Source organism: Eretmochelys imbricata, chromosome 6 (assembly GCF_965152235.1).
Source record: "Eretmochelys imbricata isolate rEreImb1 chromosome 6, rEreImb1.hap1, whole genome shotgun sequence".
Taxonomy (NCBI): Eukaryota; Metazoa; Chordata; order Testudines; family Cheloniidae; genus Eretmochelys; species Eretmochelys imbricata.
In genome coordinates, this window is record NC_135577.1 from 29,337,285 (window position 1) to 29,361,637 (window position 24,353).

Sequence of the window (24,353 nt, forward strand, 5' to 3'; positions counted from 1 at the left end):
ATAAATCTCCCCACCGTATTTTCCACTTAATGCATCCGATGAAGTGAGCTGTAGCTCACAAAAGCTTATGCTCACATAAATTTGTTAGTCTCTAAGGTGCCACAAGTACTCCTGTTCTTTTTGCGGAAACAGAGTATCATGGCTGCTACTCTGAAACCTCTTATTCAGGTGCAGTTCTGTCTGCCAGCTCAGTTAAGATTTTTCTGTCTTGAGCACAGGATATTATATATACATATAGTTCTTTAGGGATATGAATCACTATGCATTTTCCTGCTAGTGTCTTCTCCCCCAAAGTGATAGTCAATTTGGCAGTTCTCATCTCAATGTTCTGCCCTGATTCTTGGTCCTGTACTCCATAAGAATTCGTTGGATACAAATATTTTGTTTCAGGCTCCTGTCCTTGTGAGCATAGGTGATTGCAAGATGAGCAACTTGTTTAAAAGAAAATGGACAACAACTCTGTGAGAAGAGAAGGGCACATTTTGTGGATGATATAAAGGTGACAACGAGGGTTGTCCGAACCCATCTATTTTGAAGAATCAGGCTGGCAAGTCACACAGGACAAAGAAAGGCACTAAATCTTTTTTGCTTGTCTCCTCTTGCTTGCCCTTTAAGCAGAAGATTAAAAACCAGCATGGTTTAGCACACATGCATGAGATAATAATTGGAATGTGTGCAGAGACCTGCTGACATGTTGGATCTCAAAATCCAGAGTCGCTGTTGAAAAGGTCCTCATCACATTGTAGCAATGTTTATCAATATCAATATTTATCAAAATCAGGTTTTCAAATGTTCTTTGAGTTTGAATGCCTGCAGTGAACTGAGCCTGGCATATAAAATGGTTTCATGAGTCTTTTTTTTTTTTCCCCCCAGCTCTGCACTTCAGCACAAGTCAGTGACTCCTCCTCACCTGCCAACTTCCCACAAGGCAGGAGGATACTCATGATTTCTTTCCAAGCTGTCCCATCCCATTGCAGTCTATGAAAAATGAATGTGACAGCCCTGCTTCTGCCAGTCAGTGTCCTTTTGATGTGTCAGAGGAGAAAAGGCTGTGAAGAACTGGAGTGCTTTTCATTCATGCTCTGTTGTTCTTCTGTTTTGTTCCTGTCCAACTTTATTCTTCTGAAAGAGAAATGGTGTTAAGCTCCTCTCTAGCCTGATGCTTAGGGGTTTGCACTGGTGTAGTTACATTGGTACAAATGTCTCTAACGTAGACAGGGCTTCAGTTGCTGGCTCCCATGTTTTATGACCTGTGGCTATGAAATGTTGAAAATCTCTTGCAATCACTGAATTCTAGCTCTAGGTTTGAGCTAGAGAAAGACGGAAGGGTTGGGAAGAAGGTATAACTCAGGCTGGGTTGTGGGAGATATTTTGAAAACACAAACGGCAGTTAGGCTTGTGACTGTTATGGAGCTAATTGCACCTCTCTCCCCTTTCTGGTCTCTCTGACTGCACCCTCCTAGATGCTGGGCCTCTTACCCTTACCTGTCTTGGGGTGGGATCCTCATGATTCTTTTGCTATTAGACCAGGACCCTGGCACACTACTTGTGTATTCCAACCACTTATTACTGTGCAGATGCTATACTCTGTTGTTCAGTTATAGGGACCTTTAGAGTGTGATTCTGCAAGATGCTGAGGCCTTCCTCCCATCAATAGTAGTTGAGGCTGCTCAGCAATTCCAAGGATTGATTGCTTAAGGAGTTCAGCTTCCCCATGCTACTTATTTCTCTTGATATCCTAACTCTCCCCATTTTTCATTTAAAAAAAAAAACTTGAGCAACCACAACCGCAGATGTAAATTTTGTGTCTTGCATGTCGGTGCGTCGGGCCTGATGTAGTTAAAGCCTCTGCAAATGGCCCCTCTTATATGTTCATTCTAACAAGCTTTAATCATAAGCTACAGAAAGAAGGCAGAACCAGAAAATGCATAACTCCCTCCTCTCATCTCCAGCCTGAGTTGAAGTCCCTCTTGTTTTTGTCTCAGCTTTCTTCCTGCTGCAAATCTTACTCTTGGGGGAATTCTGTGCCAAAAAATTAAAAATTGGGTGCACAATATTTTAAAATTCTGCATATTTTATTTGTCAAAATAACGTTATATAAGCATTCGAGTTTCAATTATTTTGGTAATTTATTTAAAAATACCTATCAGCAACTATGTCTGTAACAATACAGACAGACAGAGACACACACACACACAAGTCCCCCAGGAGTAAAGAGTTAAAGAAACCCCTACAACAACCCAGTTCCTGTTTTTCTGCCCCCCAGAACCCAGCTGGAGTGCTAGACACCCATACCCTCTCCTCCAGAGCCTGCTGCGGGGTGCCCCCCGCCCAGACACCCGCATCCCCTACCTCTCAGAGCCCAGCTGCAGCCCCCCTCCCCCTCCCCCGGCTAGCCCAGACACCAAAAGAGGCTGAGGATGAGGTGGACTGAGTCAGGGAGGGAGTTCCAAGTAAAACAGGTGTTGTATGGAATAAAGCACAGAACTGAGAGCAGAAGAAGGACATGAAGGTATAAATATAGAATGTCAGTAAAAGAGTGTGACTCATCCTGCCATAGTAGCATAGTGCTGAATTTATTTGCAGAAGTACACAGAACAGTAAACCTCTGGTAATACTATAATGCATTTGCAAATAGAGCTTTTCCATAGCTGGTTAATGTTTTATGCATCTTTGCATTTTAGAGGCATCACTAAATAGCACTTTGATTTTTTTTTCTCCCTACATGTCATTAGGATACAGTTGTTTTTAGATGAAAAGTCAAGCCCTCTGTTGAACCTTGAGTGCAGCAATTTTGTTTGCTGGGGTAGAGATGAGTTAGATTTGTTTTTAATTATGTAACTAAATTTAGGCAGCAATCTGCATTTTAAGGCATTGCTAATAAAAGTCTACAAGTGAGAGATGCATCATAGTTAGAATTTAAAATGAGCCAGCGCACAGCTGGTGAGGCAGAGTCGTGTCTCTAATCAGGAGGGAAGAGATATGAAATGGCATTTTTTCAGTTTGAAAATGAATGCAAGGAATGATAGTTGGCTTAACATAACCCCCTGATGGTGCTGTTTCTGATGGGATGGCAGAGTGCAGAAACAATCGTATGTACTGGAGGGAAGCCCACATTTCAGTCTATCATTGACAATAGTTCTCCTCTAACTAGATTTTACATCGAATAGGTTTCATTTTAATTTCTTCCAAACATAGTAATTCTGGTTTGCCCATAGCCTCATCTGATATCTAAAGTTACAATGTCTTTTACCAAAAAATCTAGCCTCACAGTATTTTCTACCGATTCTTGCCCAGTCCAGCTGAGCACTTAAGCACAAGTTCAACTTTAAGCATGTGAATATCTCCGTTGACTGAATACAGGTATTGCCCATTTTGAGTGTTCAGCCAATGTAAATGTGGAGGCAAAGAGACAAACATTTCTCTGGTTTTATTTTTTTAATAATGGGACAATCTATGGAGGCTGTTCAAAGCTTCTTAAAGGTTTGGAATGTTAGTTGCAGTCCTGACAGAGATGGCTCAGTGGACAGAGTGCCGGTGAAATTATCAGAGCTGCACAATAATTAGCATGATACATTGAATTTATCATATGATGTTGCCAATTATCACCATCCTATTATCTGGCATGGTAATTTGACATGTTAATTCAGGGCCCTCTTCAGCACTACTAAGCTATTGCAAAGATCCCATTGAAGCATAATGCTTTAATAAAGTAAAAGGGAGTTTGCCAGAGTAAGGAGTGCTAAATTTTGTGCCCTTAACTTTTCTATCAGAATTTGTGCTAAAGGCTTCAACTTTGGGAATATTTGCTTTCCTTTTTAGGGTGATGTGCAACCCTGGAACCTAACAGTCCACCTGTTTTAGAGTATTTTCTGCCCCATATGGTGAATTCCATTGAATAACATTTATTTTTTCTAAACGAGATACAATCTTTCAACAGGAAAAGCTGGAATTTCAAGGTTATAGAGCTGTGAATACAGGGGCGCTGGAACAATTTGTATAATGGGGGTGCTGAGAGCCATTGAACCAAACTGTAAACCCTGTATATGATGGAAATGACTTCAAGCCGGGGGTGCGGCAGCACCCCTAGTTCCAGCATCAGTGTATGAAAAGAGTGATATAATGAAAAGCCGTCTATTGCTCTGAGTTGATTTTACTGAAGAGGCATTAGTAGATACATATGTCTAGGACTGTGTTTTGTGTGCAATTTTTTAATGGATAAATTTAAGGTATTATAAATAAAATACAAAAAAGGTACTGGAAACATACCCAACTATATAAAATATGCAGAAGAGCACCAAGAGGGATATGGATCATAGAAAGAATTAATATGAAATTTAGAGGTTAACAGCAGATTCAAAATGGACCTCAAATTTTTGCATAAGAACCTCTGAATTTTCATGAGAAAGAGATGTAAAAAGAATTTTATATAACGATTCCTATCGTAACTTTGACCAAATAAAGTTCTACCATTCATTGTGACTATTCAGTGATTACAGGTAATGTTACTTTAAATTCATCCATGAGTTGTAATAAAAAACCTAGAATATTAACTATTTTCATATGTAATTTATTGGGTAGAATTTATGAAGAAATAGCTTAGCGAGTGTCTAGTTCTTGAATTTTGGGTATTATTAACTTCATTGATCCAAAGGCCAGAAAGGACCATTGTGATCATCTAGTCTGACATTCTGTATAACATGGGTCATAGAACTTCTCCAAAACAATTTCTGGAGATGTCTTTTAGAAAAACACCCGATCTTCATGTAAAAATTGTCAATGATGAAGAATCCACCACAAGCCTTGGTAAATTGTTCCAGTGGTTGATTACCTGCACTGTCAAAAATGTATGCTTTAGTTCTGGTCTGAATTTGTCTAGCTTTGACTTCCAACTATTTGGTTGTGTTATACCTTTCTCTGCTAGACTGAAAAGCCCATTATAAAGTGTAATCAAGTCACCTCTTAACCTTCTTTTGGTTAAGCTAAATAGATAAACTCAAAGAGATCAATCACAAAAACACAGGTTTTCTAATCCTTCTGTCGTTCTTCTCTGAACACCCTCCAATTTGTCCGCTTGCTTCTTGAGTGCTGGACACCAGAACTGGACACAGTATTCCAGCAGTGGTTGCACCAATGATAAATACAGAGGTAAAATAACTCTCTACTCCTACTCAAGATTACTGTTTATGTTCCATGGTCACATTAATTCTTTTGGCCATAGCATCACACTGGGAGCTCACGTTCAGCTGATTATTCACCACAACCCCACAACTATTTCAGAGTCACTGCTTCCCAGGATTGAATCCCCCATATGTTAATATGGCCTGCTTTCTTTGTTCCCAGATGTACACGTTTACATTTAGTCATATTAAAACACATATTGTTTGCTTGTGCCCAGTTTACTAAGTGATCCAGATTGCCCTGAATCAGTGGCCTGTCCTCTTCATTATTTACCACTGCCCCAATTTTTGTGTCTCCTGCAAACTTTATCAGTGATAACTTTGTGTTTTTTCAGGTCATTGATAAAAATGTTAAATAGTGCAGGGCCAAGAACCAATGCCTGTCGGCCCCCGCTGGAAACACACCCAATCGATGATGATTCCCCATTTACAATTACATACTGAGACCTTTCAGTTAGCCAGTTTTTAATCCATTAATGTGTGCCTTGTTAATTTTTTTAATCAAAATGTTGTGTGGTACCAAGTCAAATGCCTTACAGAAATCTAAGTATATTATATTAGCACTAATGACTTTATCAACCCAACTTGTAATGTCATAAAAAATATCAAAATAATTTGACAGGATCTATTTTCTATAAAATCATGTTGATTTGCATTAATTCTGTTACTTCCTTTAATTCTTTCTTGCTTATGAGTCCCATATCAGCTGCTCCATTATCTTGCCTGGGATCAATGTCAGGCTGACAGGCCTATAATTACCCAAGTCATCCTGTTTACCCTTTGTAAAAATCGCTTCTAGACTTATTGACAATCAACATTAATGGTCCAGTGAGCTCCTTAGCCAGCTCTTTTAAAACTTTTGGGTGCAAGTTATCTGGACCTGCTGATTTAAAATATGTCTAAGTTTAGTAGCTTCTGTTTAACATGTTCTAGAGATACTAGTGCAGGGGTCGGCAACCTTCGGCATGTGGCCCATCAGGGTAATCTGCTGGTGGGCCACGAGACATTTTGTTTACATTGACCATCCGCAGGCACAGCTCCCCGCAGCTTGCAGTGGCTGTGGTTCGCTGTTCCCAGCCAATGGGAGCTGCGGGAAGCGGCGGCCAGCATGTCCCTGCAGCCCACGCCGCTTCAAGCCCGCTCACCATGTAAGACTGTCATCTGTTTTTTCCCCAAATATAGAACAGAAATACTTATTGAGCACTTCTGCCATTTCTGTATTTTTATTGATAATTCTGACATTTCTACCTAGTAATGGACCAATACCATTGTTAGGATTTTGTTTATTTCTAATCTATTTAAAAAACTCCTTATTGTCCTTAACTTTGCTGGCCATAGATTTTTTTCCTTGGGTCCCTTTGTTTCCCTTATCAGTTTTATACAGTTGTAAACTTCTGAGTTATATACATTCATTCCTTTCTTCCATTTGTTATATATTATTATTTTTATTTTTTTATAGCTGCCATCATTTCCCCTCTAAACCAGCACAGCCTTCTTCCTTTATTGTGGCTTTTTGTGTGTCTAGTAAGGTGTTCTTAAATATAGTTAAGAGCGATGTCAAGATAGGTGATGTAATGATGATGTAATTTTAAAATAGTGACAACTATAACTTCAGGCAAAAATGAATCTGGAGTGATGTGGAAGAAACAAATCAACACATTTACTAAAATTCTTATCTGTTCTTTAAAAATGGGTCAGTTTCAGTGTCAAATGTGCAAGACCAAAATCTCTTCAGCCATATGGATTGTTCAGGTACAACTATGATTATTTATAGTTGTACCTGAACGGTCCATATGGCTGAAGAGATTGATTAGGAAAGGGCTAAGAAAGAAAAACAACATACTTTACATTCCTGACAGCATAATAAGTAAGCATGGTGAAGTGTACAATGTCAGACAGAAATGTAGAAGTGTTGTAAGCAATATCATTAGACGTGCTCAACTCCACTGACTTTGGGAGTTGGATTTCCGTTTTCCTTCATGGTGGCAGTGTATTTGAAGGAGGATATAAAGTATATTTAGAGGAGCTTTCATGAAGTTGAACTGCAGGTTAAAAAGTGAGGTCCCAATTCAGCAAGCATTTAAACACATGTTTAAGTCAATCCCTGTTCAGCAAAGCACTTAGGGATTTTCTGATTATGAACTATCCACTTTCAGAATAGGAGAAAATCAACTAATTCCATGTGACTGAGATAAAGGAAGGCAGATTTCTACGGATACATAAGACACCATGAATAATGTAACATTAATTTCAACATGGACCAGATAAAAGCACACATGAAAATGGAAAAATGGAAAATGAATAAACAAGTTCTGTATTATTGGTTTGGATATTAGTTTCACTTAAAATATGACACACTAAAGTTACACAATTAAGCCCATTGTTTCTGAGTTGGGATTCAGTCCTGCAAGCTGATGAGCAGTCTGTCCTGATCCAACACAGCGTGTGCTTAACTTTAAGCACATGTATAATTCTACTGATGTTAGTGGAACTACTCACATGTTCATAGTTAAGCATGAGCTTAAGTGCTTTCATGGATTGGGGTCAGAATGCTGAGCACCTTGCAGAATCAAGCTCTTACTAAACACTGTCAGTGTTTTGATAGAAGTGGAAAAGACTTCCAGCATGGTGTTCTGCATCCCGTCCCACAAATTTCAGGATTGTCTTCTATGTGCTGAGTCTTTTTATCTTGTCTGTTCTTGAACATCAAGTTCTGATGCCTTAGCAACCCACCTTGTTAAATGTACTCCATTGTCTAATTGACTCACTGCTAGAAGTGTTTTCTTAACTTGTAATTAAAAATTGTCCTTTTCTAATTTTAGATCAATATTCCTTGTTATGTCACCTTTAATTCTAAAGTAATTCATCCCTCAGCCTCTTATTCTATATGACTAAAATAGTATGTATTTTTAGGCCATTATTAAATACCCCCTATGTTATAGGTGGCAGAATAGCAGTGCCCCTTGTTACGAGTGCCTAATACTTTCCATTATAACCCAATGCTTATAACTTTGACAGACTTAAACCTTTTGGGATGGAATTTTCCATGCTTTGTGTCTGCCTCAGGTAGAATTTTTTTTTGTTCACATGGTAGCTACATTCTGCAGTAAAATTGTCAACCAATGTGGGGGTTGTGACTGTGGGAGACAGAATGTTCTCAGGCTCTGAAGCGGGACTATGGAATTCATTCCCATAAAAGATAAGTAGTAGGCATCCTTCAGTCTTGAGAGACCATGGGTATCTGTCCCCTGAGAGGTAAAGAATTTATTCAGTTGGTTTTATGGCAGCCGTGGCTGAAGAGCCCCATTTGAGAGAGACAATCTCTGCCGCAGCTGTCACATTTAAAGGTGATGTTTTGGCCCTTTGGGCTTTGCTTTCTGCAAGCTCTTTTCTCCTCTGCTAAGCTGGGCGGCTTCCTCTCATAACTCCAGAGACCTTTGTTAAGCTCTTCTTTCCAAAGGCTGCGGTCTTGAGTGTGATCTTCCCAGTTGTTCGCATCCATGTCCATTTCTTTGAGGTCTCGCTTGCACACATCCTCAAAATGCAATTTTAGGCGTCCTTTGGGTCTTTTTCCCAGATGCCAATTCACCGTAGGGGATGTCCTTTGGGATGCTCCCCATCATTCATTCAGCACACATGCCCAAGCCAGTGAAGGTATCTCTGAGGAGTGTTGGTAGGCTGGGCCACTTGAGCACCTCAGTATTGGTGACTCTGTCCCTCCAGGAGATGCCAAAGATTTGATGAAGGCAACGTATATGAAAGCTGTTGATTCTCTTTTTCTGATGAGAGTATCAGGTCCTTGTCTTGCTCCCATACAAAAGTGTGCTAATAACACATGCACGATACACACAGATCTTTGTGTGTTCTGTCAGTTTGTTGTTTTGCCATCTCCTCTTGCTCAGTCTAGACATTGTTGTGGCCGCTTTTCCAATGTGGATGTCGAATTCTATTTCAAGTGAAAGGTTGACTGCGAGAGTGGATCCCAGGTATTTGAACTCATTCACCACTTCAAGTTCATAGTTGTTGATCTTGATGGAAGGTGCTTCCTCAACATTATGTTAATCTTTTTTAGGCTTATGGTAAGCCCAGAGTCTTGGCAGGCTTTGGGAAAATGTCTATAAGGTTTTGAGGATGAGCGTCTGTGTGGGTTGTCACTGCTGCGTCATCAGCAAAAAGGAAGTGTTGGATAAAGGCCTCCTCTGAGTCTTGCAAGACTGAATAGCTTTCCATCAGATCTTGTGTGCAAGTAGATTCCCTCAGTTGAGAAACCAAAAGCTTGTTTCAGTAGCCAGGAGAAGAAGATCCCAAACAGAGTTGGGGAAAGTACACAGCCTTGCTTAACTCTGCTACGAATCTGAAAGCTTCAGAGACTGAGCCATTGTATTGAACTGTGCCATACATATTTTCACGGAAGGATCGAATCATGCTTAAGAGCTTGGGGAGAGAGTTGTCAAAGCACAAATAGTCTGCCTCTAATTGACAAGATCAAAAGCCTTTGTGACGTTGATGAAGACTATGTAGAGGGGCTTTTTTTTGTTCTCTGTATTTCTCTTGCAGTTTTCTCAGTGAGACGATCATGTCAATAGTAGGCCTTTCAGCTCTGAAGCCATACTGTGATTCAGGATAGATTCTTTCTGCAAGGGTCTGACTCGGGCAAAGGCTTTTCCCATAATACTAAGAAGGGATATGCCATGATAGTTGTTACAGTTGCTCCTGTCATCCTTGTTTTTATAGAGAGTGATGATATTGGCATCTCTCATTTCTTGTGGTATTTTGCCTTCTTCCCATCATAGGCAGAGCAACTCATGAAGATGTTGCAGAAGAATAGGTTTTTCGCATTTTATGACCTCTAACAGTATGCAGTCTTTTCTGGGGGCCTTTTCATTGGGGAGGCCATCTATGGCAAGGATAAGCTCCTCGACCGTTGGTTCATCGTTGAGTTGGTTCATAATAGGCTGGTTTTTGATGACTGTGTCTGTAACAATATTTTCAAGAGAGTAAAGCTCAGAGTAGTGTTCTACCCAGCGATACATCTGCTTGGTATAGTTGTTGATTGTTTCCCCTCTTCTTGATTTCAATGGGCTGTCTTCTTTGATGTTGGACCCAAGGCTTTCTTGATCCCATTATGCTTGTTTCTGAGGTTGCCTGCATCAGCTGCTACTTGGATGCTTTTTCGTAAGTGCAGCCAATAGTCATTGGTGCAGCGTCGAGCAGTTTGTTGTACCTTGGTTCTTGCCACTCTTAGTGCTTGTAAGGTTTTTTCATGTGGGTCTCTCTTGTAGTTGATTTGGGCTGTGCGTATGAAATCCAAGACTGGTGTCAACACATTGGGATGTGTGCTAAGTCAGTTGTTGGTCTTATTTTCCTTCTTCTCAAAGACAGCCAGCCAGCTGCATCATAGATTGTGTTCTTCAGTTGCTCCCACTTCAGCTGGGCTCTTATGGCACAATGACTGGAGTCAAGGGCTTGCTGGAGTATGTTCTTGTACTGCTGTGACTTTTCTTAGTCCTCAATGGCACTAATGTTGGTACGAGGACATCCTTTTTCTTTAGATCTGTGTATTTTCTTTGGTTCTTTCTCTGCATACCAGAGAATGGTCTGGTCGCACTCAGCACTTTGATAACTGCGGGTAATGAGGACGGTGTTAAGGTTGGTACGCCTTATGATGATAAGATCCAGTTTGTGCCAGTGGCCAGATCTGGGATGTTTCCAAGACGCTCTGAAGTGAGACTATGGAACTCATTCCCATGGAAGTTAAGACTGACACAGAATTAACCACTTTCAGAACTAAGATGGAGAGAATTGGGTGCCTAACTGACCTTTGTGCCTTTGAATAACTTCCTGTAAATGCAGAACTAATTTGTTTGACTTACTTTTCCTATAATAAGTTCTGCACACACACATAAATAACCCCCTATCAACTAATCAAGCTGTTTTCCCTACAGGTGGGAATGAAAAAGAGAAGGTATTGTTGTTGCTGTTGTTTCAATTTGTATTTTTAAATACTCTGTCATGCTTAGATATTGTGGTGATGTGGGTCATATAAATAAGGCTTAGATTTTGTCATGGTTATATTTAGTAAAAGTCACAGACAGGTCATGGGCAATAAACAAAAATCATGGTAGCCCGTGACCTGCCCCTGACTTTTTAACTAAAATTAACTGTGACAAAGTGGTGAAGAAGGGGGGTCCAGCACTCACTGCTGCTGCAGCTCTGGGGTCCCCCCTCGCTACTCAGGGTGGCTGAGAGTGCTGGGGTCCCCCTGCTGCCCATGGTGGCTGGGAACTGCCTGTGGCGGTGGCTGGGAGCTGCGGGACCCACCCGTCGCCTGCCGTAACTGAAGCAGAAAACGTCATGGAGGTCTTTGGAAGTCACGCATTCCGTGACCTCTGTGACATAATCTTAGCCTCACATATAAGTAACTAGATGTTTAGCTAGAGCTAGCCCTACTTTCCTTGCTTTGTAAAGCACAGTGAGATCTGTGGATAAAAAGCATTTTCTAAGAACTAAATATTGTTGTTCTTCCTGTCTATGGCCAACATTGCTGTTGCTTAAGTCTGTGCTTAAGTCTCATTGATGCTAGTCGCAGCAGCAGAGTTTAAGCAGGTGTGTGTTTGTAGGATCAGGGCCTTTGCGACCAATCCTGCAGGTGATCGCATGTGGGTGAAAGGCTCTTCCCTTGCTTAGCATTACAGTGAATGAGACTCTGCGTGGGGGACAGTAGTCGACTGTGTACTGTCAATTGTAGGATCAGAGCCTAAATCCAGGTCTATACTTAAAGTTTTTACCAGTATAATAATGGTTTGGGTTGTGATTTTTTTTTTAAGGAGATTTTTATGTTGGCAAAAGCCCAATTGTAGACGCAGTTGTAAAAAAAGTGTTTTTTCTGGTGTAGCTGATTTTGTTTGGGGGAACGGGCATAAGCTGTACCAGCAAAAGCCAGTGTCTTCACTAGGAGGGTTTGCCCATATAGAACTGGTGGAATAGCTAGACCAGCAAAACTTTTCTAGTGTAGACTAGCCCTTAGTATCAGATTGTTTATTAGGATATACCATATGTTAAAAAATATACTTGCTAAAAATGTTTCAGGTGTGTATCAAAGCAGCAGTACTGTAGGGATTTTCTTTGTCTTACCAACTGCCTTTGCATTTTTCTCTAGAATGATCTAATTTGATCTGGACTTGCCCCGTTAAGGTTTCTTGCATCCTTTAGTCTATTTAAGAAAAGGCAAACAGGTTTCAATCATGACAAGCATGCTTACTATAAACCCACTGTGATGGGTTGTCACCCCTGGGGTGCAGTCTAGGAGCTGTGGGAACTGCTGTGCCCCCTAATCCCCCAGCTGGTCTGGTCTAACTCACACTGCTTTGTTGGAGAATCCAGCCAGCCTCTCCAGGCCCTTTTATCACCCAGCGTGATAGCTGGTGGTGCCACACATCCAAACTGGGCTACCTGAGTGCTTTACCTAAGCCACTCAAAGACAGGCAGGAGACAACAGCCAATTTCTCAGCTCCTCCACCATGCACCCTTGCTGGAGTATAAACCCAAAATTATACCATCTTGCACTGCACAGGGATCTGTACCGTGTTAACTCATTAATAAAGTTCACTTTCCCCTCGATGTGGGAAAGATATGCAACAGCCTTTTGTCACAGAGCTGAGATTTTCCCCAGACACTTCACTTAAAGGCACACTGGTTTAGATAAAACAAGTTTATTAATTACAAAAGATAGATTTTTAAGTGATTATAGAATCATAGAATATCAGGGTTGGAAGGGACCTCAGGAGATCATCTAGTCCAACCCCCTGCTCAAAGCAGGACCAATCCCCAATTTTTGCCCCAGATTCCTAAATGGTTCCTTCAAGGATTGAACTCACAACCCTGGGTTTAGCAGGCCAATGCTCAAACCACATAAGTGATAGCGAACAGATCAAAGAAGTTTACCTAGCAAATAAACAAAAACGCAAACTAAGCCTACCATACTAGATAGATTGGATATGAATTAGCAGCTTCTCACCCTGACTGATATAAGCAGTCCACCAAGTTTCCATACACGGACTAGAAATCCCTTTAGCCTGGGACCAGCACTTCCCCCTGTTCAGTCCTTGTTCCTCAGGTGTTTCCAGGAGTTCTCTTGTGTGGGGAGTGAGGCCCTGAGATAATGTCATACCCCACCTTATATAGGGGGGAGGGATAGCTCAGTGGTTTGAGCATTGGCCTGCTAAACCTAGGGTTGGGAGTTCAATCCTTGAGGGGGCCATTTAGGGATCTGGGGCAAAAATTGGGGATTGGTCCTGCTTTGAGCAGGGGGTTGGACTAGATGACCTCCTGAGATCCCTTTCAACCCTGATAGTCTATGAAAGCTTCTCCATATGGTGGGAAGTCTTTGTTCCAAACTCAGTTCCCAATCTGTGGAAAATACATGTACCAACATGGAGTTCAGTGTCATGTGGTCTGGTCACATGCCCTTGCATGCTCTTCTGAGTCATAGCAGCCATTACTTACAGGCTGGCTGAAATGTTTGCAGGAAGGCTAAGCTCTTCCATGGTCCATTGTCTTTGTTGATGAGCCATTAGCACTGTCTGGCTTCATCATTGTTGTACCTGATTGGCTAGTTGTGGGTGTTAACCGGAATAGGCACATTTGAAATACAGATACATAGTCAATACTCCTAACGTCGGATACAAAAATGATACATGCACACAAATAGGATAATCATATTCAGCATATCGTAACTTTTCCATAGACACCCGACAAGACATATCTTCTACAAAATGCATCATAATTATGTCATAATCGTATCATAATCATACAACTATGAAGAATATGGGGTACGGTGTCACACCCACCACCATCTAATTGAAAAAAAAACCTTAAGAAATAATAAAGATGATTACAGGGATTTTAGCTGACTGGCAACTAGAGTATGTCTAGACTAGTTAAATGGATCATATTTGAAAAAATATTAGCTAACCTGTTTATGAATATGACTGTGCAACTGTTGTAGACACAGTTTAACACTTAAAAAAAGCTCCTTCATAAGGGTATGTCTACACTGCAGTGGGGAGTGTGCTTCCAAGTGTATGTAGACAGACACACTAGGTGTGCTCAAGATAGTGCACTATTTCAACCTGCCCGATGCCCTGCATGTGTAGTCGGGCAGCAAGCCCAGGAAGCCACCCATACTGCTTGTCATAAATATAAAGGGAAGGGTAAACCCCTTTGAAATCCCTCCTGGCCAGGGGAAAGCTCCTCTCACCTGTAAAGGGTTAAGAAGCTAAAGGTAACCTTGCTGGCACCTGACCAAAATGACCAATGAGGAGACAAGATACTTTCAAAAGCTGGGAGGAGGGAGAGAAACAAAGGGTCTGTGTCTGTCTGTATGCTGGTCTTGGCCAGGGATAGACCAGGAATGGAGTCTTAGAACTTTTAGTAAGTAATCTAGCTAGGTATGTGTTAGATTATGATTTCTTTAAATGGCTGAGAAAAGAATTGTGCTGAATAGAATAACTATTTCTGTCTGTGTATCTTTTTTGTAACTTAAGGTTTTGCCTAGAGGGGTTCTCTATGTTTTCTAATCTAATTACCCTGTAAGATATCTACCATCCTGATTTTACAGGGGGGATTTCTTCATTTCTATTTACTTCTATTTTCTATTAAAAGTCTTCTTGTAAAAAACTGAATGTTTTTTCATTGTTCTCAGATCCAAGGGTTTGGGTCTGTGGTCACCTATGCAAATTGGTGAGGCTTTTTATCCAACATTTCCCAGGAAAGGGGGGGTGCAAGTGTTGGGAGGATTGTTCATTGTTCTTAAGATCCAAGGGTCTGGGTCTGTAGTCACCTAGGCAAATTGGTGAGGCTTTTTACCAAACCTTGTCCAGGAAGTGGGGTGCAAGGTTTTGGGAAGTATTTTGGGGGGAAAGACGCGTCCAAACAGCTCTTCCCCAGTAACCAGTATTAGTTTGGTGGTGGTAGCGGCCATTCCAAGGACAACGGGTGGAATACTTTGTACCTTGGGGAAGTTTTGACCTAAGCTGGTAAAGATAAGCTTAGGAGGTTTTTCATGCAGGTCCCCACATCTGTACCCTAGAGTTCAGAGTGGGGGAGGAACCTTGACACTGCTGTAGCTACGTTGCTATTTTTAGGATGCTAGTTTGAGCAAAGCCAGTGTGCGTATATCTACCCGTGCCAGGAAGAAGACTCCCAGCTGCAGTGTAGACATACTCATAGGGCCTGAATCCAAGTCTGACTGCCTCCACCTATGGAGGTCCATTCGCTTCATCTGTAGAATGAGAAAATGAGGTTAATGATACTTAGCTTCATTTATAAAGCAGTTTGAGAGTTAAAGGTGAAAAGCTCTATGTAAGTGCTTGTGACAGGATTGACTAGGTCTGGAGGCCCTGCCCCAGAAAAGAGCAAAGGAGAAGTCCTCCAAGCAGCCTAGAGTGGCTGCAGGGGAGCAGCCAATCAGAGGGGCTGCTGGCGTGACCAATCAAGGGTCAGAAGGCCCATATAAAAGGAACCAGCAGAGACAAAGCAGTCAGTTGCTGCAGGGAGCTTGAAGAGAGAGGATGAGGTGCCTGGCTAGCTGGAAGAGCAGCAGGACTGTGGACAGATCAGTGCAGGCAGGCTGAGTTCAGGGTACTGAGCCCAGGACCTAGCCAGACCAGGTGAAAGTACTGAGATGGGCCCTGCTGGTCTGTTAAAAAGGGCAGTTGTCTCCAGGAAAGAAGCCTTGCTGCTATGGCACCATACCAGTGCTGTGAGAAAGAACTAGGGACTGTATACCCTAGAAGGTGGGGGCGGGCAGTGTGTGTGACTTGGCCAGAGGGCTGAGTCATTGAAGACCTGCTGAAAGAAGCATCGGCCGGGGGTGCCACCCCATTGTAAGAACTGAAAGAAAAGCAGGTTCACAGAAAGGTGGTGCTCGTGAGAGGCAGGTGCTGATGCCGTTACAGTGCTATATACATTAAGAAGTCTATGCTTAGGGTATGTCTACACTACGGAATAAGGTCGAATTTATAGAAGTCGGTTTTTAGAAATCGGTTTTATATATTCGAGTGTGTGTGTCCCCAGAGAAAATGCTCTAAGTGCATTAAGTGCATTAACTCGGCGGAGTGCTTCCACAGTACCGAGGCTAGAGTCGACTTCCGGAGCATTGCACTGTGGATAGCTATCCCACAGTTCCCGCAGTCTCCGCTGCCCATTGGAATTCTGGGTTGAGATCCCAATGCCTGATGGGGCTAAAACATTGTCGCGCGTGGTTCTGGGTACATATTGTCAGGCCACCCTTCCCTCCCTGCCTCCGTGAAAGCAAGGGCAGACAATCATTTCGCGCCTTTTTTCCTGAGTTACCTGTGCAGACGCCATACCACGGCAAGCATGGAGCCCGCTCAGGTAACCGTCACCGTATGTCTCCTGGGTGCTGGCAGACGCGGTACAGCATTGCTACACAGTAGCAGCAACCCATTGCCTTGTGGCAGCAGACGGTGCAATACGACTGTAGCCGTTCTTGTCGTGTCCGAGGTGCTCCTGGCCATGTCGGCTGGGAGCGCCTGGGCAGACGTGGGCACAGGGACTAAATTTGGAGTGACTTGACCAGGTCATTCTCTTTAGTCGTGCAGTCAGTCCTATTGAACCGTCTTATGATGAGCAGGCAGGCGATACGGACTGCTAGCAGTTGTACTGTACCATCTTCTGCCGAGCAGCCATGAGATGTGGATGGCATGCAGTCCTTCTGCACCGTCTGCTGCCAGCCAAAGATGTAAAAGTTAGATGGAGTGGATCAAAACAAGAAATAGACCAGATTTGTTTTGTATTCATTTGCTTCCCCCCGCCCCCCCCCGTCTAGGGGACTCATTCCTCTAGGTCACACTGCAGTCACTCACAGAGAAGATGCAGCGAGGTAAATCTAGCCATGTATCAATCAGAGGCCAGGCTAACCTCCTTGTTCCAATAAGAACAATAACTTAGGTGCACCATTTCTTATTGGAACCCTCCATGAAGTCCTGTCTGAAATACTCCTTGATGTAAAGCCACCCCCTTTGTTGATTTTAGCTCCCTGAAGCCAACCCTGTAAGCCATGTCGTCAGTCGCCCCTCCCTCTGTCAGAGCAACGGCAGACAATCGTTCCACGCCTTTTTTCTGTGCGGACGCCATACCAAGGCAAGCATGGAGGCCGCTCAGCTCACTTTGGCAATTAGGAGCACATTAAACACCACACGCATTATCCAGCAGTATATGCAGCACCGGAACCTGGTAAAGCGATACCGGGCGAGGAGGCGATGTCAGCACGGTCACGTGAGTGATCAGGACATGGACACAGATTTCTCTGAAAGCATGAGCCCTGCCAATGCATGCATCATGGTGCTAATGGGGCAGGTTCATGCTGTGGAACGCCGATTCTGGGCTCGGGAAACAAGCACAGACTGGTGGGACCGCATAGTGTTGCAGGTCTGGGACGATTCCCAGTGGCTGCGAAACGTTCGCATGCGTAAGGGCACTTTCATGGAACTTTGTGACTTGCTTTTCCCTGCCCTGAGGCGCATGAATACCAAGATGAGAGCAGCCCTCACAGTTGAGAAGCGAGTGGCGATAGCCCTGTGGAAGCTTGGAACGCCAGACAGCTACCGGTCAGTTGGGAATCAATTTGGAGTGGGCAAATCTACTGTTGGGGCTGCTGTGATGCAAGTAGCCCACGCAATCAAAGATCTGCTGATATCAAGGGTAGTGACCCTGGGAAATGTGCAGGTCATAGTGGATGGCTTTGCTGCAATGGGATTCCGTAACTGTGGTGGGCCATAGACGGAACCCATATCCCTATCTTGGCACCGGAGCACCAAGCCGCCGAGTACATAAACTGCAAGGGGTACTTTTCAATAGTGCTGTAAGCTCTGGTGGATCACAAGGGACGTTTCACCAACACCAACGTGGGATGTCCGGGAAAGGTACATGACGCTTGCATCTTCAGGAACTCTGGTCTGTTTCAAAAGCTGCAGGAAGGGACTTTATTCCCAGACCAGAAAATAACTGTTGGGGATGTTGAAATGCCTATATGTATCTTTGGGGACCCAGCCTACCCCTTAATGCCATGGCTCATGAAGCCGTACACAGGCAGCCTGGACAGTAGTCAGGAGCTGTTCAACTACAGGCTGAGCAAGTGCAGAATGGTGGTAGAATGTGCATTTGGACGTTTAAAGGCGCGCTGGCGCAGTTTACTGACTCGCTTAGACCTCAGCGAAACCAATATTCCCACTGTTATTACTGCTTGCCATGTGCTCCACAATATCTGTGAGAGTAAAGGGGAGACGTTTATGGCGGGGTGGGAGGTTGAGGCAAATTGCCTGGCTGCTGGTTCCGCGCAGCCAGACACTAGGGTGGTTAGAAGAGCACAGGAGGGTGCGGTACGCATCAGAGAAGCTTTAAAAACTAGTTTCATGACTGGCCAAGCTACGGTGTGAAAGTTCTGTTTGTTTCTCCTTGATGAAACCCCCCGCCCCTTGGTTCACTCTACTTCCCTGTAAGCTAACCACCCTCCCCTCCTCCCTTCAATCACCGCTTGCAGAGGCAATAAAGTCATTGTTGCTTCACATTCATGCATTCTTTATTCATTCATCACACAAATAGGGGGATGACTACCAAGGTAGCCCAGGAGGGGTGATGGAGGAGGGAAGGAAAATGCCACACAGCACTTTAAAAGTTTACAACTTTAAAATTTATTGAATGCCAGCCTTCTTTTTTGTGGGCAGTCCTCTGTGGCGGAGTGGCTGGTTGGCCGGTGGCCCCCCCACCGCGTTCTTGGGCATCTGGGTGTGGAGGCTATGGAACTTGGGGAGGAGGGTGGTTGGTTACACAGGGGCTGTAGTGGCAGTCTGTGCTCCAGCTGCCTTTGCTGCAGCTCAACCATACACTGGAGCATACTGGTTTGGTCCTCCAGCAGCCTCAGCATTGAATCCTACCTCCTCTCATCACTCTGCCGCCACATTTGAGCTTCAGCCCTGTCTTCAGCCCGCCACCTCTCCTCCCGGTCATTTTGTGCTTTCCTGCACTCTGACATTATTTGCCTCCACGCATTCGTCTGTGCTCTGTCAGTGTGGGAGGACAGCATGAGCTCGGAGAACATTTCATCTCGAGTGCGCTTTTTTTTCTTTCTAAGCTTCACTAGCCTCTGGGAAGGAGAAGATCCTGTGATCATTGAAACACATGCAGCTGGTGGAGAAAAAAAAAGGGACAGTGGTATTTAAAAAGACACATTTTATAAAACAGTGGCTACACTCTTTCAGGGTAAACCTTGCTGTTAACATTACATACATAGCACATGTGCTTTCATTACAAGGTCGCATTTTGCCTCCCCCCACTGTGTGGCTGCCCCCTCAACCTTCCCCCCTCCCTGTGGCTAACAGCGGGGAACATTTCTGATTAGCCACAGGCAAACAGCCCAGCAGGAATGGGCTCCTCTGAGTGTCCCCTGAAGAAAAGCACTCTATTTCAACCAGGAGACCATGAATAATATCTCACTCTCCTGAGGATAACACAGAGAGATAAAGAACAGATGTTGTTTGAACGCCAGCAAACATACACTGCAATGCTTTGTTGTACAATGATTCCCGAGTACATGTTACTGGCCTGGAGTGGTAAAGTGTCCTACCATGAAGGACGCAATAAGACTGCCCTCCTCAGAAACCTTTTGCAAAGGCTTTGGGAGTACATCCAGGAGAGCCGCGAATGCCAGGGCAAAGTAATCCTTTCACATGCTTGCTTTTAAACCATGTATAGTATTTTAAAAGGTACACTCACCAGAGATCCCTTCTCCGCCTGCCGGGTCCAGGAGGCAGCCTTGGGTGGGTTCGGGGGGTACTGGCTCCAGGTCCAGGGTGAGAAACAGTTCCTGGCTGTCGGGAAAACCGGTTTCTCCGCTTGCTTGCTGTGAGCTATCTACAACCTCCTCCTCCTCATCTTCTTCATCCCCAAAACCTGCTTCCGTATTGCCTCCATCTCCATTGAAGGAGTCAAACAACACGGCTGGGGTAGTGGTGGCTGAACCCCCTAAAATGGCATGCAGCTCATCATAGAAGCGGCATGTTTGGGGCTCTGACCCGGAGCGGCCATTCGCCTCTCTGGTTTTCTGGTAGGCTTGCCTCAGCTCCTTCAATTTCACGCGTCACTGCTTCGGGTCCCTGTTATGGCCTCTGTCCTTCATGCCCTGGGAGATTTTGACAAAGGTTTTGGCATTTCGAAAACTGGAACGGAGTTCTGATAGTACGGATTCCTCTCCCCATACAGCGATCAGATCCTGTACCTCCCGTTCGGTCCATGCTGGAGCTCTTTTGCGATTCTGGGACTCCATCATGGTCACCTCTGCTGATGAGCTCTGCATGGTCACCTGCAGCTTGCCACGCTGGCCAAACAGGAAATGAGATTCAAAAGTTCACGGTTCTTTTCCTGTCTACCTGGCCAGTGCATCTGAGTTGAGAGTGCTGTCCAGAGCGGTCACAATGGAGCACTCTGGGATAGCTCCCGGAGGCCAATACCGTCAAATTGTGTCCACATTACCCCAAATTCGAGCCAGCAAGGCCGATTTAAGCGCTAATCCACTTGTCAGGGGTGGAGTAAGGAAATCGATTTTAAGAGCCCTTTAAGTCGAAATAAAGGGCTTCATCGTGTGGACAGGTGCAGGTTTACATCGATTTAATGCTGCTAAATTCGACCTAAAGTCCTAGAGTAGACCAGGGCTTAGAGCAGGAGCTCCATAGTAATGGGCCCAATGTACTGCAGCATGGAAGGGAACTAAACTCTGCTGACATTATTTAAAATAAACTTTTCTTGGGGTAGGGGAGGGGGGACAAAATTCTGTTTCCTACCAAACAAATCAATATATTTAAAATGTTTAATAATGATTGTGAACATAAAAATAACCATACTGGGTGAGATCAGTGGTCCTGCTAGCCCAGAATCTTGTCTTCCAGCAGTGGCCAATGCCAGGTGCTTCGGAGGGAATGAACAGAACAGGCAATCATTGAGTGATCCATCCCCTGTCATCCACTCTCAGCTTCAGGCAATCAGAGGCTAGGGACACCCCGAGCATCTTGTAGCACCATTCCCCCATCATCGGTTACCATGCAGAACAAACCATTATTCTGCAGCTAACGGAAGTTTTTGGCAGAAGGTATCTTCTCTGAAGAAGACATAAACCTTATATTAAATACAGGGACACAGGATGTTCCTGTGCCAAATACTGGGAAGGAAGGAAAATCTCTTGGAATTTAACGTAAGCTATTTTATGTGCGTGTCTCTTAAAACAAAACAAAAAGGTTTCTTTTGTAAAACAAATAAGTATACAAATTCTATACAGCACATCTAGAGGATGCAGATTTCCTGAGACAATTCCATGTACAATCCATGCCTCATCAGACATGGCATTTTTGTTTGAAAACTAAATGCTGAAGTTTGGGTAATTGCAATGAGTTTCTCAGCTACATTTTAATACCTTTTCTCCCATCATGCGCCAAAGAGTAAGTAGATTCCTCACTTTTTCACTGTTGTGTTCTGTGAGCTTTTAAGTAGGGTGCAGTAAACAGTACATAGAGTCGACTGTTCTAGTTTTGAAATTAGCGTTCCAAATATTGTCTGGCTGCAATGGAGAAATAACCCACACTGTGTGTTTGTATTTAGATACTGGCAAGGTCTTCACGTGGGGTAGAGCAGACTATGGGCAACTCGGAAGGAGTGCAGTGGTTCACGATGGACAAAGACAGGAGGTGCAGAGATCATCTGAAGAACATGTGGAGCAGTTGTCTAATGTGCCGGTTTCAGTGCCTTGCCTCGCTGGAGCATCTGAGGTAAGGGAAAAAATGTGTCCTTTTCTCAGCTTTAGAATTGCCCCTCTTTGCACAAGTCAAGATGCTCAGAATGATCGCCTGAAAAAACGTTCTTCAAAATGAAGCAAAAACAGCCCTTCCCTCCCACTCAAGTACTCCGAATTTAATTTGATTCAATTATTTGTAATTCTTAAATAATCATTGTGTTCTGAAGCAAGTTTGTTCTTAGGTAGAAGCTGTGAGTGAGGGATTGGAGTTTTCATTAGCAAAAAGATGGCTTTAGATTTGGTATCTTCTTTAGATGTCAAATTTGAAAAGGAAGTAGTTGCTGCTGTAATACTGTGTTACAGATTAGGTATGACCCTTACCATTTTCAGTGTTGCTTTCTTCTGAAGAAATCTGAATATGCTACAGTTTAACCCGTGATCTTCCCGCACTTCACACAGTGTTGTTCATATTGGGTTTCACTCTTAAGGCAGTAGTGTTTTTAGTTTTGAAATGAGAAACAACCTTCCTTTAGTGGGCAGCTGAATCCAGAAGGAACAAATAAATTAGTATAACTGGAAAAAATGAAGTTACACAGTATGAGAAGTAGACTGTCATTTGAATGGAATTGAAGATCTCTAAGCGCATGATTCATAGTCCCTTGACATCAATGGAAAGACTCCCATTGACTTCAGTGGGCTTTAGTTCAGGCCCTAAATGATAGAGAATTTCTCAGAGGTTGGACATCCATGCCATCAACAAGGACTTTGGAAAAGAGTAGTAGACTTATTTTTGAGGAAACTGAGCAGTGAGACTTACAGGAGTCAGAGTTAAACTGTTAACAAAGGAAAGAGCGTGGAAAATTTGACACTGTTTAAGGAGTACTTGGTGCTGCAGCCACTGCAATAGAAAGATTTGGCGGAAAACTAGCCTTCTGTACTAAATCAAACAGTGCAAATCTCAAAATTCCTGGAGATCATTAGGTCCTGTAGAACAAAAGCTGGAGTTATTGTTAAACATGAAAATCTTGGTAATAGCCAATATCTTCAGTAGCATTACCATTTTAGAACGTGGAGAGTTTTTCCAGGAATGATTGTCACAGTCCCCAGAGGAACTGCACCCCTTTATGATCTTCTTGGGTGACTACACTTAGGGCTCTATCCTCAAGCTATCACTTTTCTTCGGGTGGGATCCTGCTATCCACTCCCTATAGACCAGGGAGTTGGACTGCAGACTTGTGTGATTCATTGTGATTACCTCAGCAGGTCTGACTTTAGTTCAGTGCCCGCAGTCCTGTTTTCTCAGGGGCAATGATACGGATAACCCATGACCGCCTGCTTTTATAAACCAAACTACTATTCAGAACAAAACCATTACCAGTGAATCATACCTCAGAAACAATAAACAGCTTATATGCAGGTCTTGGCTTACCAGACAGTCATCCGTCTTCTGCATGGAGATCCCGATAAGGTCAGAGTACTTCAGGCCCTTTTCACAGGGTCTGTCTCTCTCGGTCACAGTTTTATATCAGTTCTTGAATTGTGTATGATTACCTTTCTCCCCAGATCGAAGCTGTTTCTTCATACAGTTTGACATTTTTTGGCAGATCGAACCAGTATATATTATTGTCTCTGGGGAGTGAAACTTCCCCAGACTAGTTACTGGCACTAGGAATTTTCATTCTCTCCTCCCACCCCCTGCAAATGACTTTGGGTCATATAGAAAATGTTTCTATCTCCTCATTTAGCCAGGACTGCAAGCCAGCCCACAAAAATACTACATTTATAAAGTTGATATTGATAGTCTTTGACTATCTCATGCATCCATAGCATCTGTTGAATCTCACTACAATAGTTTTTGAATATTCCAGGCTACCAAAGCATGGCATTTGTCACAATGTCCATGGGAAAATATTGTACAAATAATCTATTTAAGCACCAAATTATACCTTTGTGTAATTGCAGATAGTGTAAAGGCTTTGGAAAATATGAAACTAGCAATTTGTTCAATAGCTCCTGGGTGCTACAATAACAATACAACATATTATTATAGAGTGCTTTTCATCTCAGGATTTCAGAGCATGTCACACACCTCTATTAAGCCTTGCAACACCCCAATGAGGTGATATCTATCATTACCCTAATTTTTATGGGTAGACTGAGGCGAGAAAGTAAAGTGACTTGTGTAAGACCACACAGCAAGTCAGTGGCAGAACCAGGAATAAAGACTGAGTCCTAGCTCAAAGTCCTTTGCTCTAGTCACTAGACCATGCACAACATTATTACTGTTAACTTTTATATGTATTATGGGTAACGTGTAGAGATCTCAGTCAGGATTGGGGTCCCATTTTGCTAGGTGTTGCACAAACTCA

At 43.3% G+C, this 24,353-nt stretch overlaps 1 protein-coding gene across 1 annotated transcript in view; it reads left to right on the forward strand.

Moving 5' to 3' along the window:
• SERGEF (secretion regulating guanine nucleotide exchange factor) overlaps positions 1-24,353 on the forward strand; it is a 257,144-nt gene that overhangs the window by 46,795 nt on the left and 185,996 nt on the right. Inside the window, exon 9 of the mRNA XM_077818328.1 lies at positions 21,852-22,018. Coding sequence (XP_077674454.1) covers positions 21,852-22,018 — 167 coding nt within the window. The remainder of the gene's footprint in view (positions 1-21,851; positions 22,019-24,353) is intronic.